General features: G+C 38.1%; 2 protein-coding genes across 4 annotated transcripts in view; one reads left to right on the forward strand and one right to left on the reverse strand.

Moving 5' to 3' along the window:
- Positions 1-4,822: 4,822 nt before the first annotated feature.
- LOC140246061 (cyclin-dependent kinase inhibitor 3-like) lies at positions 4,823-13,071 on the reverse strand. The gene is made up of 7 exons (XM_072325509.1): positions 13,066-13,071; positions 12,622-12,661; positions 10,915-11,015; positions 10,228-10,283; positions 9,093-9,137; positions 8,443-8,801; positions 4,823-7,369 (listed from the first exon to the last, which is right to left on the reverse strand). The coding sequence occupies exons 2-7, from the start codon at positions 12,646-12,648 to the stop codon at positions 7,280-7,282; spliced, it is 678 nt and encodes a 225-aa protein (XP_072181610.1). The 5' UTR covers positions 12,649-12,661; positions 13,066-13,071; the 3' UTR covers positions 4,823-7,279.
- A 4,180-nt stretch (positions 13,072-17,251) lies between these two features.
- LOC140246083 (uncharacterized) overlaps positions 17,252-20,116 on the forward strand; it is a 90,667-nt gene continuing 87,802 nt past the window's right edge. For all 3 annotated transcript variants that reach the window (XM_072325532.1, XM_072325540.1, XM_072325548.1), the window contains exons 1-2: positions 17,252-18,474; positions 19,584-19,798. In XM_072325532.1, the coding sequence (XP_072181633.1) occupies positions 17,334-18,474; positions 19,584-19,798 (1,356 nt within the window). In that variant the 5' untranslated portion in view covers positions 17,252-17,333. The remainder of the gene's footprint in view (positions 18,475-19,583; positions 19,799-20,116) is intronic.

The following is a 20,116-nucleotide window of genomic DNA, read 5'->3' on the forward strand; positions in this document are numbered from 1 at the left end:
TTTTATGCGTTTAAACGCAGTTTCTAGTTTCGGACAAGAACCGCAAGTCTTCTCTGCAACGCTCTTGCGTTTTAAAAACAGCGTTGCTTGTGATTTGACGGACTTGCATTTGATTTTTAGAGTTGCATTTAAACGCAATTGAGTTTAAATTTCATACAATTTTCTAGTTTTGTGTTATTATCAAACACAAGTCTTTTCAGCATTCCGTGTGATTTGATGGACTTGTATTTGATTTTCAGAATTGCGTTTAATTTTTAATTTTGCTTACGTTAAGTCTTTTAAACAATAACACACTTCCGTAGATGTTTAGAGATGCGTTTAAACGCAATTTCTTATAGTTTTGTACAAAAACCGCAAGTCTTCTCTGCAACGCTTTTATACGTTTGAATACAGGGTTACGTGATTTGATGTACTTGCATTTGATTTTTAGAGTTGCGTTTAAACGCAATTGAGTTAAAAAAAAGTTCCCTACAATTTTCTAGTATAGTGTGATTATCAAACGCAAGTCTTTCAGCGTTCCGTGTGATTTGATGGATTTCCGTTTGATTTGTAGAGTTGCATTTAATTTGTAATTTTGTTTACGAAATAAAAAATAATGCAAGTCTTTTAAACAATAACACACTTCCGTAGATGTTTAGAGATGCGTTTAAACACAGTTTCTTATAGTTTCGTACAAAAACCGCAAGTCTTCTCTGCAACGCACTTGCGTTTAAATGCAGCGTTACGTGTGATATGATGGACTTGCATTTGATTTTTAGAGTTGCGTTTAAACGCAATTGAGTTTCAGGTTCGTAACAATTATTTTCTAGTTTCATATGATTATCAAACACAAGTCTTTTCAGCAACGCACTTGCGTTTAAATGTAAAAGTTGCGTGTGATTTGATACACCTGCATTTGATTTTTTGAGTTGCATTATTAGTCGCATTGTAATAAATCTTTTTAGAAAGGGCCCTGGTTTTAATACCGCTTCGGAATAATCAACGTTAGAATATTCGGATTTACAAAAACGCCTATTTCATGTTCGGATAATGAATACCTACTGGGACATATAAGTGTACAAAATTTGTGCGTTTTGAGAAAAACGAGAGGGAGAAAAGGGGTAAAGTGAACTGTCGTGGGTACTACATGTAATGCTCCTGTGTAAATAGCCGGGTTCACACGTACAAAATAGCGGGATGACGATCGCGATCCACATCTCGAGTTTTTTGCCGAGCGTCCACACATACCGAATTATCCCGCTAATTGCCGATAGAGATAACAGCAAAACCTGCAAACTGGGTCACACAGCGCCCTTCTCTATCACTACCTGCGCGCATTTCCCTTTGTCCTTCGCAGAGGCCTCGCTGTTGTGATGTGCGCATTGCATGATGGGATATAAAAACTTGAGATTCTAATCCCGACCGTTCACACGTACCAGCGCGGGGCCAGTTATCCCGCTAATTGATGAACCAGCGCAAGATTTCTTAGGATTAGCATCGCGATGCTTATCCCGCTAATTTTCGGGTTTTTTCTGTCCACGCATGCAAAAAACTCGGGATGACGATCGCGATGCAAATCTCGAGATTTGTATCCCGCTAATTGGTGTACGTGTGAACCCGGCTATTTGAGTGTATGTCCTTTTCTATGTTCTGGCATACAAGACAATGGACGCATGGCGCGAACGCTACCGCGCCATACACTAGCGAATTACCGAGTAGAAATGCAGCGAATTGGAGCGGGAAAACAATTCTTTTTCAGAGAATGGCGATAAGATTTTGAGCGAAAAATTATGTCGACTTAGACGAGGGAATTAACACGTATTTCAGCTCAGTTGGCACTGAAAAATCAGGTCGACTTACGCGAGTTGTCGACTTATAAATGTCGACTAAGACGAGGAAATTTTCAAGGAATAACAAAGGCAAAAATCGGGACTTTTTTATTGTGTCGACTTAAGCGAGTTGTCGACTTATGCGATGTCGACTTAGGCGAGGTCTACTGTAGTTTGCTGGTTTTGACACAGTGACAGAGAATACTGGTAATTTTGTCCACTGTTCGGTTCGGGACCAAAACTTGTCCTTATTGTATCTGTACAAATTCGTCTTTGTTTTTCTTTGTTTCCCCTTGAATTTGTCTTGCAGGAAGTAAATAAATTGTCAATTTCTTTAGGTAAACATATAAATGTTTGTTGGGACCCAAATTACCGTGTACAGTGTACATGTAAGAGGATTTTCATTGTATCCAACCTTGCTATAAAGGGACTTCCGTGTAGAAGACTTCTGTTGATGTAGATGCATAAAATTTATAAAATGACTTGGAGTCACTGAATATCATTCACACCTAGCTTTCAAATTATTTGTGTTCATTGCTTGTACATCCTGGCAAGGAATTCCATCACCTGTCTGCTCTTCAAAATCTGGCAGTGAACAATTCAAAAATATGTTTGAGAATCCTGAGTGTTTAAATATTTGAATTACATTGCTTCAGGGACTCTGATGAAGGTGATATGATATTGTAAGGATATTTGTAAAATATTGTGATAACAGATGAAAATATTGTGGTGTTAGCAGGATAAGTGTAGATAAACTTTGTAATCATTTTGTTAGTTAAATGCAGTGATATAAACTCCAATAGCCTTTGAGATTGTAAACAGTAAATACATTTATATGGCATGACAGTTTGTGACCTGGTTTGCATTTTGGTAGCTTATGCAGCATGGTACATTGAACTGTGGCAAGCTTTAAATCACATTGGTCCTTCAATTCATGCTTCATGGCTGGCCCAGTGTGGAAAGGTAGAACACTGCTCTAATATTGAGCCTGAATGCACCCATTACAAGTTTGAAGTTCAGTCAGCACTGCGCTAATTTCATATAACGGGTATTACATACATGTACATACATGCATGTTAGCCATACATTTCTGTGCCCTGCTTTTATCAAATTTGGAAGTGGGGAAAGTAGTTTTATATGGTATTATACGAAATTGATGTACAGTGTACTTCATCATGGCATCTGTAGCTGAAAGTAAAAGCATGAACCATATAGTCTTTCCTAGTACTGTATATGCCATATATTTCGCGAGTCTAAATCTTCGCGAATCGAGACTTCCCGACAATTTCGCGAGTGGTTAAATCGCGATTGTGGAGTCCTGTACTGAATGGAGAAATGCATACATGTACAATGTACGCGTATGTCACATTCATATTGGTATAAGAGTCAATATTTTCGCGTGTTTTTAATTTGCAAATACCAGCCGACTCGCGAAAATAAAAACCTCGCGAAAAATTTGGCGTATACAGTAACTGGTATGTGAGCTCTTATTGAAAGACACATTACCAAAGAAACAAAAACCCATTTTATGAGAACACTGCCGTCTGCAGCATCAAATCAAACAAGGTTAAAATTCAATTGACACGTTTTGTGTTTACACATTATTAACCCATTGAGGAGGGGTCCCGAGTATACTCGGGCAAGCGTTTATGGGAAATGCATATTGCAGTAAAATCAAACCGTCCTCGACGGGTTAACAAAGCTTGGGGAAGCATTGCCTGTCACATGCTGGGTGATATTTGGTGACCGAATCAGCTCATAATATGAACATGTATTTCTTTGTGAAGTGTGGTTGGGGTTGTTTTACAAAGTGTCCTATACAACCACTTCACTTGTGTGTGGAATATATTCTGCTGTACTTGTCCTGATAGCAATAAAAAAAATATAGATATTAACTGATTTCTGTGGTATTTGCAATACATGTGTATTTGAAATGTTGCAAAGAATGAAAATTTGATTGTATGATAAAAGTGTATGTGGGATTGTGAATTGCCATACGTGTACCAGTCTAGTACAATGCAATGTACAAATACCACATACTTCCAAAAACTGCATACTAGTTGCATGTACACAAGCAAAACAAGGAAATGACAGCACAGTTCAAATGTAAACAAACTCACACACACGCGCGCACACACACACACACACACACTCAACCAAGGAAACCTTGTGTGAAAGGTCATGGGGAAAATCTAACTGCTCAAACTATGCGATGTAAAACTGATAAAAATCAATCCCAGTGCCCATTGCACAAAAGCCACCTATAATGGCACATTTACTTTTTGTGAGCTGTAGCTGTAGTGCATATATCAGATACAGTGACTGATTACTGTAAAACATATATTCGCGGCATGAATTTTTCACGAATTGGAGCTGACGGCCTTTTTTGCGGCATGAAATTTTCGCGAACTGCCACTGGTATTCAATGCATAGTGTATACAAGAACTTTCGCATGCATTTTAATTTCGCGAATCTTCGCGCTTGCGAAATTCGCGAAATTAAAATGCAGGCGAACACTCCTCGTTTTACAGTATGTGCTTGTTTTTAACTGATTGAGAAGTAGTAGAACGAGAAAATACAGAAATAGAATAAGCATGTCCCATTCCATCATTTTCACAAGACACAAGTAGAAATTTATGAAAATGGTCTGGATTACAGACCTTCCCCATTGTAGAAACTTATATATTGTACAACCTATAATGTATGTACCTGGTACTGTGTATGCACATCCTACCAGCAAACCAAGTTATGTATGTGATGTATTCTTTATCAATCGTTTACAATTTGCTCACGAGAGCTCTGCCAATAACACCCATATGGTAGGAACTGCCAATGAAATGGCTGATACAACTCGTACATCTCCATGATTTTTGCTCCAATAGTGTGGCAAGACTCGGAGAACATTCTCTGCCAGAAAGCAGATGATGCCACACTTTCACATCAGTAGCTGGTAAAACACCAGAGATTGAGGTATACCATGCAACCAACACTTGTAACAAGCTTTATGTGCAAATGAATGACATTATACAGTCCACTCTTCATAAAGTGGACAGCCCATATCTCAATCGGCTAAGTGAATGAAAAAAGGCCAATTTTACATTCTTAGCGATAAGTGTGTATCCTCAGTACATGCAGTAGTGTAGTATCGCCTATTAAGTCAATGCCTTTTTTGTCAGTCAGTCTCATCAAGATCCAACTTACATGGAGTTGGATACAGTGAAGCTAATGATGTATCATTTACCTATTATTATTCACTTACTTGCAGGGAGAGAAATGTGAAGAAGAGACAACGATACACACACGATGATAAACATCTTCAAGGCCAATAATGAGAAGTGTGAAAACAAAAGTATTGGTACATTGTAGCAAGAACAAAAGCCGTACAATTTGATTTTAATCTCAATTGCTTTGTGTTGTGATTTCAAATACATGTAAATATTTCAAAAGCCAGAAACATGGACATGATTTTTCAGCTTTTCAGTATCTCAACCAAACAAAAGGTACAACTGTCATAGGAAAAGGTGATTGAAAAAAAAAAAGTGCAGTAGAACGATTGATGAGGAGAATGTCCTTCAATACAAGTACCTGCCAAGGTGTTCATTTACATAACTAACCTGAAGCATAACAAACAGTGACTTGCAATGATTATTTCATTTTAGTGTGATACAAATCCATCAAATTTATTGTCTGTAAGTAATGAATTATTCTGCTCATGTGTTTGTTACTCTTTCTCATTAGTGTTTCCCGATGGTACCTTTTAGTGCTATGATTTGTCTGAATTGGATGGTCAAAATCTAAAAATTCATGTTGCAGTAATATTGTACAATTTGTTGGAAAATACATGCTCAAAATTGCATTTACAATGCCATATAGCTCCATGTATTGGGCATCACAGTTTCAAGTTTAGAGACATGAAGTCCAGTCCAGTAATTACACATTTTCCCCTCACACACCCCATCAACAAAGTCTCTGCCATCTACCCACATACCAAAATATATGAACTATATTATTTACACTATATTACACACAATAAACACGTTAGTATATGAATAATTTTCAATTTGCCAGAGCATAATAATGACAAGATACTGATAGGTATGTATAAATAAGTTTCTTCCTCAATATTTAGTAAAGTGTTTGAAGTCCTTTGATTCGTGTGTATGTCAATATAAATGTACAGGAAAGCATGCTATCACATTACTACTGTTTAAACACACAATGTATTGGTCCTCTTCTCTGGCGCCATATATCCTTTCTTCTTCCAATGTGACTCATAAACAGAATATTATCTTTAATCTAGTCTATTCAGCAGCTACCTTGATGTGTGTTCCATCAAAAAAAATACATGTACACTGTACTTACACATGGTAGTGTGTGGGTAATGTAGACGGTGAGTTGCAATAAAGAGACTTTTGATTCTAAAATTTCTTTGCCTTGGAAGATGTCAGGTTTGTTTGTTTGTTTTTTTAAAATCAATACATTTTTCAAGATTTAAGGTAAACCTTACATGATATCCAAGACAGCACCAATGAAAGGATTATTCCAATTGATACATACTGTACATATACATGTACACGTGTACGTATTTGAGCTAAATGCTGTTGGTTACTTAAACCTGTCTATATCAGCCTCCCAAGGGAGATGAAAAAAGTGGCCGTTATAGACAGATGACCGCTAGAGACTGGTTATTTTAACATGCTTTTTCTATCGCAGGGAATTGTTTTTAGTGGTCATGTATGGCAGGTGGCTGCTATAGACAAGTTAGACTGTATCATAGTACAATCATGTACACTATAGTGTCACTAGTGAGTTTTTCGGAGCCCTAGATTTATAATCTTTTGCCAATAACACAAATTATAGGCTTGATAATGACTCACTTGTAATGTAGATACACATGTACAATTAGATGTATACATACATATTTAGGGTTCTTTCTGTATATCATCCACTATGACTCTCAACTTTGGACAAACACACAAAATATGTGTGTTGTACATGCATTCCCATTCTTGTCCATCTGAAAGTAATTGAACTTCAGTCATGATTTCTGCCAATAAATTGTGCACAACCACATGTGGTAGAGAAAGGCATCTTTGAAGACAGAAAAATATGCAGATTGAGATTACATTGTACATTGTAATTCATCATTGGTAATTTGTCAAAAATTACATTGTTATAAATATACCCTCAAGATCAAGGAAATTACTAAATGCTCATGATTATACAATTGTAACATCTATCTACAAAATACAACTGTGTTCATGTATTTACAAATTAGAAAGATCATTCTATGATAGAAGAAAAATGGAATTTGCTTTGTACAACTGTATGTGACATCAATCCTGATGAGAATTAACCCAGACGACTTTTCTCAGTTTATTGGGATGAGCCAATCTTAGGATCTGTCTTCAATGATATGAAGAAAAAGACTGATGCAGAAGAGTTGACTCTAAAGTCAACCATCTGTTCATCTAGCGTGAAATGGATCGTCTGTCTGAGTCGGGAACACTTGATTCATACTCTTCCCTCATCTTGCGGAAGTCATTGACGAAGTTGTATTGCTAGAAAAACATGAGATAGAAAGGAAGCACACGAAATGAAATGATGTATACTGTACATATATTTTACAATACACAGGACTCTCATTGCAATGAAGCCCTTGGAACCGGCAGTTTTCTTTCGTTACATTGAATTTGTTTTCTTGTTTTTTTTTTTTTTTTTTTTTTGGTATTGTATAACCAAACAAATAAACAACAAAAAACACAGGAGTGGACAGTGTTGCTGCCTGAATTTCTATTTCATTGTAACAGGAATTTCGTTATACATGTAACTGTGCTCATTATAAAGATAGTGCACTGTATAACACTTCTGTACACTGAACACTGTCTCTTTATCTATGGAAGGTGAAAATAACCAAGATAAATATTAAACTTTCACCACCAAAAAAAAAAAACATGAATTTTTTTTTCTTTGATAAGTTCAATTTAATTTCATGAAGAAAATACATTTCTCTGTTTCTCATTCACATGACATGTCAAATTCTACAAAGAAGTTTACCAGCTTTTGATCTGCAAGAGGCAAGATATTAGTGGTTTAGAATACACACACCTTCGTAGACCCAACATCCAAGATGCCCAAAACTGTTTTGGAGTGTCTATATCAAATGTTTAAATGAATATGAGCATGTCAACTACAGGATGTACCCTTCATTACATTACTTTGCTCCAAGGATGACACTTTCATTGCATTGCATTTCGTCTTGTCCTGAATGTTTCATTATGAATTAGTTATGAAAATCCATTTGCGACTTAAATGTTAACTGCAGTTATGCTTATGTCATAATCAAAGTGTCTATAATTGATACACTTATCACATTTTTTTTTTTTTACTTTCCTGCTTTTTAATTATCACATAGTAGAATACACTTTACAGGACGGAAAGTCCCCTCATAACAATAGTCAGGAGGAGAAACAAACTGACAAAAGAAGATGAGTGTTAACATATTGAAATATTATTTTTCTTTGTTTAATTTGTTTAATTTGGTTTGTTCTTTTTTTTGGGGGGGGGGAGGGGAGTGGGGCAGGGAATAACCTCATAAAGATAAGAAATAATAGATTACCACTCTTGAACATACTTTGACAGTTTGTATGGCCCTGGAACCTTTCAGCTGTCTTATCTTTGTGATTGCATCTTTCCAGTCCATGTATTCATCCACCATCAGAAGCAGACAGGCTGCAATCAAGGCTGCCCGTCCTATCCCACCATAGCAGTGGACCAGTGTACCGCGTCCTGCTACCAAATTGAGCCGAATCTCATCCAACATTTTCAGGCAGTTCCCGGGGGAGGGAACGAGACCATCCGGGAAGGGATAGTGGTGGACAGCCAGCCCTGCCGTTGTGTACTCCTGCAGGAGACGTGGTACTCGATACTTGTGGAGTTCGCCTCTTGTGCAGAGCACAAATACCTCTTCAACACCTTGACTTATCAGACTACCTGATGATAAAAGAAATCAAACGATGAAACATCCTTGACATTGCATATAAAGATCTATATTGTATGTGAACAATCATGTCGTACACAATTCTGCCTCAAGAATGAATTTCACATTAGCTATGTGTCTATTCAATCTCTACAATGTATGTAATACAATGTATAAACATTTGATCAACACCACAAATATTAGCAGCAATACCAAAAATAAGTCACATGATGACAAGAAGGTCATGTGCAGACTGGTACTGACTGAAGTAGACTTGTGAGAAAATTAATCAAAAGAGAACTTACTGACATCACTTTCGATGCTTCTCCAGGTTTCATCAAATCTGCAACCTGCAAAGGAATTGGAGAAGGTTTCATAAGATACATGTGCATGTATGCAGTGCTGTGCCTGTGTCTGTCTATGTCTCTTTTTAAAGATCTGGTAGCATGGGGATTCATGGTTGATGGGTGGCCCATGTTTTCTTTATATATTCATTAGGCTCTAAAATTTCAATTCAACTGAATATTCGGCTTGGCTTAAATTAATAAATTAAGTCAAATAAACAGAATAGAATAAGTTTCATGACAATCTGACTTACATTATACATGTACTTAACACTAATGGGACCTTGCACCAATGGCCAGAATCACCTCAATTTCATTTATCACCTTGAAGTTTCATTCTACACGGTTGTTTTCACTAAAGAAAAAAGTAAGCCAGAGCAAACCAGTCGCAACTGTGCAAATAAGGGGTGATGGAATGTCTGAGTGTGTGTGTGTGTGTGTGATGGGGGGGTCAATGAGATAGGACAATGATGTCATCGCCTAACAAAGCTCTCATTGACCTGTAGGCCTCCATTCTTTTTATTGACTTGAAATAAAAAAAAATTTAAAAATGTGTTCTTCACATCAAATCAATGTTGCAATCAGTGACCTATGATGATCTTTAGAGAAAGGGTTACAAGTGCTATATGATAGACCAAAATTTTTTTTTTCCTAATGGTCACTGGAAGGAATGGAACATGCCATCCTCACATTATGTACCACACACTATATTTGCCAAACTGCCACCGATTACCATTACTGCGTAAAAGCATGTGAACATTTTTCCAGAACATCACATTGCAATGTAATATTTCTTGTCTGATTTTTATGAAAAGTCTGCAAATAGTTCTGTTGCTTAGATTTTGCCATATTCCTTGGAGCTTACTTGAATGTGGAGTGACAATGCACAATCATGAAATAAGGAATGGTCAGGTGTGGAATAAAAAAAAAAATAGTGTGCAGGGAAGCTTTGTCTTTATGAAATCAATGCACTAAGAATAGTCGTGATCTATAAGATAACGCATAATTGTCATTATGTGCATCAAAAGAAAATCAATATAATATGTTGAAGGTAATTGTTCAAAACAACAAAATCTAAAATTATCAAATATCTTACCAGGCAGTCCACTGACTCCAAGTTTTTCAGATACTCCATATTCAGACAAGTCCATCCTTTGACCAAGAAATGAAACAGTTCATAAAAGTTAAAATGGCAAAGAATCACACATTTACACACAAATTCATGATAATGAAATATTAATTCTTCAAGTAGTTATAAATCATTGACATAAAATGAATGCGTCCAACATTTATGATGAGATTCACATTTTGCAATTATACCTATGAAGAAATAAACCAGAGTGAGAACAAACATTCTGACAAATGTTAGACAATATTATAGAGAGTGATGAAATAAACACATATTTCTTTTACAATAGTTTATGTTTGAAGAAGTGTTTTTGCATGGCATACATAAATAGAGCTGCTCTTTTTTTTTATGTTCTTTTTGGATGGACTATACCTGTAAGGAAATATGTATATTTTTTATGAGGACTAAAAATCCTGTTGATATGACTGCTTTGATCTCTTTTGATGACAGCAAAGGTCTCCTTGTGATGTTTAGAAGAAATAATGATTACCTTGAGTATCACAGCCAAAAGTTGAACATAGTGCCATACTATGTACTACTCCAATCCTCACCCAGAGTCATGAACCAGCGTTTATTCACCAACCTCACAATACATGTACATTGTATATTGAATGCTGATAAAGCTACTGCTTCTAGCATACACTTGTATCTCACCAGCTAATGTTGAATGGAGATTTGTCAATGGCTTCATTTTCATCATCTGAGGAGTCAAAACCTGAAGAAGCTCCATCTTCTCTCCTACTTTGGTCTTTAAGCTGAAATGAAGAAAGCAGCATTTTATAATTTCTAGATGATATAGCAGGATAACTTTTTTTTTTTCCACACAAAACTCTATTGCATGCTAATTTGAACTAATAAGAACTAAACATGAACATGTATTTTGACATGTTTCACTGCCTGATATTTGTTAAGCAGTTAAAGTCACTAGATTTGTAAAACTAATGAACATTACATTCATGTATTTATATTAAATGGCATACACATTCTTATAAATAATATTTGAAAAGTATTTAAGTATACCGGGGTATTTACAATATGATCAAAATATATATTTGCATACTATTTTCTCCATATTCAAGAATGGACACATCATACACGTATGTGCACATAGCAGGGCTTGAAGTAAGATTTTTGAAGGTGAAGGCCATTTTTAATGGCCTTGGATAACCCAAATTTTAAAGGGACATCAAGGCCATTTGAAAGGGCAGCTAATTCTGGTCAAAAGGGCACCAGGGTCATTTTCTTTTTCTAAAAATGACAAGTAGAGCAATTCTGTAAAGTACCAGGGTACTTTGTTTCCAGAATTATAACACACACACATTATATAATATAATAAGGTCACATTAAAAGTCGTGAAGACTCGTCATCCTCAACATCTCAGAGATGTCTCCTCAGTCGCAGAGACTGAGTACAGAGTGTCTGTTAATTTGGTCGCCAATGCCAATTATGGCCGGGTCTCCACAATTACGTTGTAGAGAGATCTCAGAGACCTGTTCTTGCACTTGCTGACAATAGTCTTCGCAACTTGGCTTAGCTTGCGCTTGCGGAATTCATTGGAAGAAATTGTTGCAGGAGCAACTGTCACAGAACCGTCACCATCACCACCTACATGTACCAGTAGTGTACCTGTAAGTACTGGTAGTCTCCTAACTGCGACCAGCCCAAATACGAAGCGCTCCCACTGTTCAACTGTGTACAAGGAGCGCCCTGGGGTTAGTAGTCTCCTAGACAGAAAGATCCATCTGTCTGGAGGAGTCTTTTTTTTTTTTCAATTGACGTTATCGCTCTCCTCCGTATAGGACGGGATCCAGACGGAACGGGAGCCAGACACCACACAGTCTCCGCGGAACGTATCCCAGACGACAGTCTATACAGACTGATCTTTCGGTCAAGTAGTCTCAAAGCAAATGAGATACCCACATAATTATAGGCCTAAACTCAAAGCTGAGAAGCTAGGGGGGCCTAGCTAGGCTATATACTATCTATAGACAGAAAGATGCATCTGTCCGGAGGAGTCTTTTTTTTTACATTATCGCTCTCGCTCTGTGAAGCCAGACGCATTCTCCGCAGAACATATCCCCGACGACCAGATACAGACCGATCTTTCTGTCAAGGCTAGCTAGGCTAGGGTTCATGACTGATTTGACCGACAAGTATGTCTATTAAATTCCGCGAAAAACTTCTCATTGAATTGTAGTAATGACAAAACTGACCCAGCAAATGTCATTACTATAAATGAGAAGTTTTTCGCGGAATTACAATTAGACATACTTGTCGGTCAAATGACTGATATGAGTGATAAAAAAACAAACAGACAAACATGAAACAAAAATCAGCTCGCAATTAATAGCATCCACCCACCTCTGGCATTTCTGTGGCAACCCCCATCTGGTACACCTTTCTTCTGATGAAAAGAAGTGAAATACGGGGTTATGTCGTGCACTAGCTAGACAGATCAGAGGCTGTGTTCCAGCTGGAGTGTATCTGTAGCTGTGTATGCACTCATGCACACGAAAGTATAGCTTTACCTGTTTCCACTCTCAGGTCTCACACGCACATGCCCACTTGATTGCTTGTTGATGTATTCAAATCGTGGGAAAATTTTTTCTCGTAATTCATTGGACAGTGTCTAATCTGCCAGTTTGGTTACTGATATAAGATAAATTGTACAATTATTATAATTATTTACCTTAAATTTACATTTTTAAAAAGTATTTATGATTCTAAATTTTTTTAAAGTGAATATATTGTCATAATTTACTATTATGGGGTAATAAATGAACACACAAAAAAAAAGAACTTTACTTTGAGCTTGCTCCTCCTAGTAACGTTGTAATCAATATGGCGACGTCCTAGAACCGACTGACATCGGACGGAAGGAAGTGTCTTTTACGTTTAATTTTTCATTTCGACGGATTGACTTGGTATGTTTAAACTTGTGTACATCTTGCAATCGTTAATCCACTAACACTATAGATCTGTACGTAAACGTGCTTATGTAGCTTACGTCTGGCTAAGTTGAGTTCGTATCGGACTTGGCTTAGGAAGTCGTAGCGAGCCGTAGTCAGTACTCTAGGGCCTAGGTAACAAAATTCCGAGTCGTATGCGAGGTTTATACGTGGTCCCATGAATTCGCTTTCACGCTGGGAGATGATTTCGGTCAGTGTTTTTTACACTAGCTAGAAATCTAGTCTAATACACAGCCCAGCCAGTCGCTGTAGGGTTGGACCTACTACTAATCGACCGCCTAATGTTTATTTGCTTGATAAGAATATTTAACACTGAAATTCACGTAAAAAAAACTTGACCTAACGTGTAGGCCTACGTGATTGAGAAAATCCAGCTCTATCAAATGCCGTTGTTCCCTTTTCGATTCGAAGTTTCAGTGCAAAAATATCGCCGACGTTGCGTGGCCTCGTTTCAGCTCCCCGCGGTAAATCGCGTTTTTAGGATCGACCGCTGATTTTGCATTGACAATGCACGTAAACCGAGTTGTATTGAACACCGTGTTGTACGAAGCTTTTTAGAAGCCTTTTAGTTTTAGAAACTTCCATAACGTTAACTGTTAGACATTAAATTTACATTGTGCTGTCATTACGATTCGGTGAAAATATTCATTCGAAATTTTGTCCTTGATTAAAACCATTAATGAACAGTGAATTATCGCGTTTTCCCACACCATCCTAATCTCAGTTCGGGAAACCCACTCACAAGGGGGGCCCCTCCTTATAAGTAACCCGTCCCCCTTATAAGTAACCCCGTCCCCCTTATAAGTAACCCCCGGGGCACCCCTTATAAGGAGTCTCCACGCTTTTTTGCAATGCAACGCGAAAATGAAAGGACTGCGGCAATTCGCTTGATTATGTCCATAAAGCTTCACAAGTTTCCTAGTTACTCACGAAATTTGAGCAAAATCGGTTTGAGGCATCATATCTAAAATCATGGATTTAAATGCGATGTCAAACGACCCATGCGAATGCTGAAATGCGAGCGATTACTGGCGTGAGTGTCGCCAGGCGCGGCGGCGCGGCAATGTTTGAGTGCAGACGTGGCGACTGACCTCCGTACTCAGTCGCCACGTCTGCACTCAAGCATTGCCGCGCCGCCGCGCCTGGCGACACTCACGCCAGTAATCGCTTGCAGTAACACTAACACAAACAGTTAGATCTTGTCCAGTTGTTGTTGTTATTGTTGTTATTTTAATTTTAAGGCATGTGCCATTCAATTATGAGTATTTACGCCAAAGGCCCGGCCGTAAAAATCATATGGTAGCCTTGACCGAAAGATCGGTCTGTATCTGTCCGTCGGGGAATGTTCCGCGGAGACTGCGTCTGGCTTCACGGATCCCCTCCGTCGGAGGACAGCGACAATGGCAAAATATAAAAGAGTCCTCCGGACAGACGGATCTTTCTGTCTAATGGTAGCCCTACTACTACATATCGACCACCCTTTTTGAAACCGACCGCGTATACATTGGCGCACAGAGCGCTTAGTACGCACTTCACTGCGCGCAGAGCACATAAAAATGTATTGGCTTTGACCGTTGATGAGGATGGTGTGGGAAAACACGAAAATTCACTGTTCATTAGTGGTTTTAATCAGGGACAAAATTTTGAATGAATATTTTCACCGAATCGGTGTTAATGTAATGTCTATGGAAGTTTCTAAAAAGCTTCGTACAACACAGTGTTCAATACAACTCGGTTTGCGTGCATTGCCAATGCAAAAACAGCGGTCGATCTCAATAAGGAGTTGAAAACCGCGGGGAGCTGAAACGAGGCTACGCAAGTTCGACGGCGATATTTTTGCACCGAAACTTCGAATTGAAAAGGGAACAACAGCATTTGATAGTGCTGGATTTTCTCAATCACGTAGGTCAAGTTTTTAACGTGAATTTCAGTGTTAAATATTCTTATCAAGCAAATAAACATTAGGCGGTCGATGAGTAGTAAGTCCAACCATACAATGTTTCCCTGCCTAGAAAAATAGGCGAAAAATAAAATGCTCATGCAAATTATATATCAGTGACGAGTCAGTGATTTTACTAATAAAATGTAAATCTGCTTTTTACTCTGCTGGTCCAGAACCAAAGTCCAAACTGCCACTACGTCTACAGGCACTAGACTCTAGTGGCAGTGCCAGTGGACAGATTCCAGTGCCTGACCCTCAATTTCTGTAACGAGAGGATTCATTCACCTAATAGGCCCTAACTTGTTACATCTCTGTTCTTTGCAAAATTTGAAAGGATGACTTGGTAGAATCTATTGGCCAATTTTATCAATCTGTCTGCTGAAAAGATGATATTTACAGCATCGCATCAAGCTTTTTGATGCAATAAAATTAATTATGTTGTTCAAATAAGTTTACTGCGTCATCATCGCATGATACCCTGATAGCATATTTTTTGCTTTCAAAAATTGAGATGACCACCATGTTATCGATCGTCATCTTTGTGATGGTATTAAAGATAAAGGCTGCGGATATGGGTTTAGGTATTTTTATTCGCCCTTTCAACAGTGAATCAGAGTGTGTGCCAGGATAGATGTGGATATCAATATTTCTCTGTCATTTGGGCAATTCCACAGTAAATGAGTACTTTTCAGGGATGTCTCTTTATTTTCTGTTTCCAATGTGCAGTACCCCCGATTACAATCTGATCTTCAAGAACACTTCAATGAGAGATAACTTTGTCCCAGAATTGCTTCAAACAAGCAATTTATTAGAATTTATGCCAAAATGAAAAATTTTGGGTGAACGCGTGTAACACAGGACAGAAATCGTATGTTATTGTATGTATGGTAAGGGTACCACCTATCGGCAGGGTACCTTGCCATCGGCAGCCTGCGTAACATGGCTGTTTGCGTATAGAACGAAAAGGTATGCGCGGGATTAAGTGTCATTAGCTATAAAAACAATAAAAACAAAGAAACGAAAATCAAACTCAAAAACAAACTAACAAACCAAACTAAAGACGTTTCAATAACATGGACAGACCGTTGTTACGCGCGTTCACCACTAAGTCTAGAAATGGTATTAGACACAATTTTCAATAGAATTTTACATATCTGTTATTATCTTCTCTCATCAAAATCAAGCCATTCAATTGAAAAACAGCAAAGTTTCAATGAGCATTCATAATTTGACCTCCATATATTAATTAGTATTAGTACATAGATTTCTGTCCTGTGTTACACGCGTTCACCCAAAATTTTTCATTTTGGCATAAATTTTGATAAATTGCATGTTTGAAGCAATTCTGGGACAAAGTTATCTCTCAATGAAGTGTTTTTGAAGATCAGATTGTATTCGGGGGTACTGCACATTGGAAACAGCTAAAATAAAGAGACATCCCTGAAAAGTATGATTGAGGGTACCACCTATCGTCACCCTAAGGATCTGTATCTTGTTTATTCTAAAAATATAAAACAAATTCGCCTAATTCTTACCTCAAATATGCCATAAATACTGCAGTTTTGAATGCCGTGACCGTCTCGTTGATTATGAATCTCCGTTTTGAAATAGCGCAATTTTAGTGCATGCAATCCGTTTTCTTCGCGCAGCTTAAAAGGGTACCTAACGATCGGCACCCCCTCCCCTCCATAGGTAATACACGTGAATTTCACAGCCATGCGTCGTTACTGAGCAGATGTGTAATTGAAACGTGTTTAGTTTGGTTTGTTAGTTTGTTTTTGAGTTTGATTTTCATTTCTTCGTTTTTATTGTTTTTATAGCTAATGACACTTAATCCCGCGCGTACCTTTTCGCTCTATACGCAAATAGCCATGATATGCAGGGTGCCGATGTCACGGTACCCTGCCGATAGGTAGTACCCTTACCATACCCATTTACTGTGGAATTGCCCATTTAAATCATGATACGCTGCTATCATGACTTGCCAGCTGTTGTATCTGTTTGATTTTTGTATTGTTTAAAGCAATGTCACATTGATTAATGTAATCACATTTTTCCTGATGAAAATAGGATGCATGGAGCAGTTTTTATCTCCACTACCTGCCTTCAAAGGCGGATCATCAGGACACAACTTTGCCAGCTTTCAATCTCTTCCATCTGTTATGAGTGCCAGGCCAACTGCAAAGTCAAGGGAGCATGTTAGCACCTTTTTCAATAACAGGCAGATATTGCGCACAATCTGTGACTGGTTTGAGACATGGATGCCGTGGCAGAGACGTATTGTTTTGTGTGGGACGACTGACCGGTGCTCCACAGCCCAGCTGGAATACCTTGCCACAGCATTGGAACCTGTCTTCCACAGGGACTTTCAGATTTCTCTTCGAGGTTCTTATCCACCTCTGACAGCCAAGCATGTGATACCCACAAATACACAGTTAGAGAAGGCTGTGCAATTAGCAGATGGAGGGTATGAGGTAGATAGTGAAAACAAGCTGCACACCCAGACTGCTTCCCAACAACCTAGTCATGAATTACTGCATAATTTTGCAGCCAACTTAGTAAGGAAGGTAGTGGCAGAAGCAATCAAGGGTTTTGATGGGACTCAATCTGAACCATCAACTGAAAATTCTATAAGTACTGGTAGTGAAGAATCGCAAGAACAGAATCATAAAGCAAAACTGAAAAGAGATCAGAGGCGAAAACCATCTCCAATTGCTGAAGTTCAGGAAGATGCTGACATCATTTTAAGTATTGCCTTGCAGACTCTAGACCAAACACCTCGTTCTGAAGTGACAAGTCCTACATCGTCCAGAGAGTCTGCCTTGAGAGTACCAAAGAGTGACAAAACAAGCTTTACCAAGCACAGTAGTGCTTCCAGTCAGCTTGGCTTTCTGCAGATAGAGAGAAAAAGTGTAGACAGTGCATCTTTTGTTAATAAGCAAAGCAAATCGTTTGGTCGCCCTCTAGAATCATCCTTTTCCACTCGTCCATCAGAAAGACGCAAAGAGAGGACCCGATCAGATGCCTACAATCAATACTACTGCGGTCAAGAAGACACATCACTGACAAATGATACTACACTTGGGGAAAGTCAGTTAAATACCCTACCCCCTCTAGAGGCAAAAAAGGTGTCTACCTTCAACTGGTGTGTGAATCACAGAGTGACTCCTTCTATGCCTTCCACTGCCAACTCTACTGCAAGTCAATACAGTAGACCACAGAACAGAAACAAGGTTCATCCCCTTCCTGGGAGTGCTGCTTCAACAGCCGACTTCTTTGATAAGAAGAAGATTCAAAAGCTAGGCAAGTTTAGAGTAGAGTTGATTACATCTGCTAGTTTATTGTAAAATGTACATAGAAGCAATTTGTGAATGAAAATGTAAGTTGCCATATGTAGTTTGAATTGTTTGGACCATTCAAAAATCAACACTTGCCACAAACTTGGTCAAGATCACAGTGAGGATAAAATTCATGGCATTGTCCAAATTAAGAGTTACAGGATAAGGTGGCTATAATATGAACATCTTTAATTTACTTCTCATTTCTTATATCAGTTGAACCTGTAATGCTTCATTTTCACAAACAAATATGAAGAGGTGTCATGCATTTAGAAATTGCCCTACATAATTTAGGCATTAATGGACATTGACGATATAAAATGTCTTTCATAGTGGTGTCCAACTCTAAGGCCCGAATTCACGAAGGTGGTACAAATTAAACCATGGTTTAAACCATGGACAAAAACCATGGAGCGCCAAGTGTTGCACGGAATATTTCGTTACAAGATTGGTCATTTTCGTCGACAAAATGACTGTTTCGATAATGAAATTATCATTTCGTGGACGAAATGTTCATTTAGTTACAAAATGTTGTCATTTCGTTACAAAATAATCATTTCACCGACGAAATGACTGATTTTGTAACGAAATTTTCCATGCGACACTTGGCGCTCCATGGTTTTTGTCCATGGTTTAGACCATGGTTTCATTTGTACCACCTTCGTGAATTCGGGCCTAAGAGTGCATAGAGAATGGTGGTCTTCTCTTTTGTTTTTGTCTGTGTATGATGTATCTTAGATCATAATTTGCAGTATTTTAGCAGGCATTGTACAGAGTAGGACATTTTGTGGAAAATTAATGCTCAATGCTTCCAATTTATAACTGTGCTTCTCTTCTAAAATATGTGGAGTGGACATTCAGTGCTCTGTTAGTTTCTAATAACTGATTGAAAACTTTGATTCTCAAAAATATTGTGTACAATCTACTGAAGGAGATGGGAACATGATCAATAATGCCACCTGTACACCACCTTGCAGTGAGGGATTGTGTACTATGAGGCTCTTGTAAATTATGATTGAGCGGATGAGTCGAGACTCATATGTCCATCTTTTCTTTCTTTTTTTTCATTTCTAGGACCTATGAAAGGAGTCCTTCGCACAGGTCAAATCAACAAGCCACCTTATGTTGAAGACATCCACATATCTCTCCAGAAGGCGTTCAAGCCCAGTAAGTTGTGGACCAGAGATAGCTATGGTAGACCAATGCCCAGTGGAGCTGCACAGCTGGTGTCAGCCAAGAAGCAGCCATTGAGAGCAGTTTTCAAGGAACAAGTGGAGCAAATATGGACAGTAAGTTTCATTATCCTTCCAGTAATGCTTATTCTCAGAACAGGTCAGCTGTCACAACCCTACTGTTGTTTTCATATTCTCCAGGGCATGACCAGGCAAGATTATCATATCATGCCATGGCTAAGTACAAGGTTTTTATCAGAATGTGTGGCATTAGCAAGGAAGTTCATAATTTCACCTCCCCTGAAATTTGATCAGCCATGACAGCCTACATTAGACAAAATCTTAAAGAGTATGTTATGTACATTAAAAGGACATTGTTGGTGAAAGACTTTGCAGTTTTTGGGTGGTCATGATTACAAGTTATTTCAAAGATAA

This window comes from Diadema setosum, chromosome 1, assembly GCF_964275005.1.
Source record: "Diadema setosum chromosome 1, eeDiaSeto1, whole genome shotgun sequence".
In the NCBI taxonomy this organism is placed as follows: domain Eukaryota; kingdom Metazoa; phylum Echinodermata; class Echinoidea; order Diadematoida; family Diadematidae; genus Diadema; species Diadema setosum.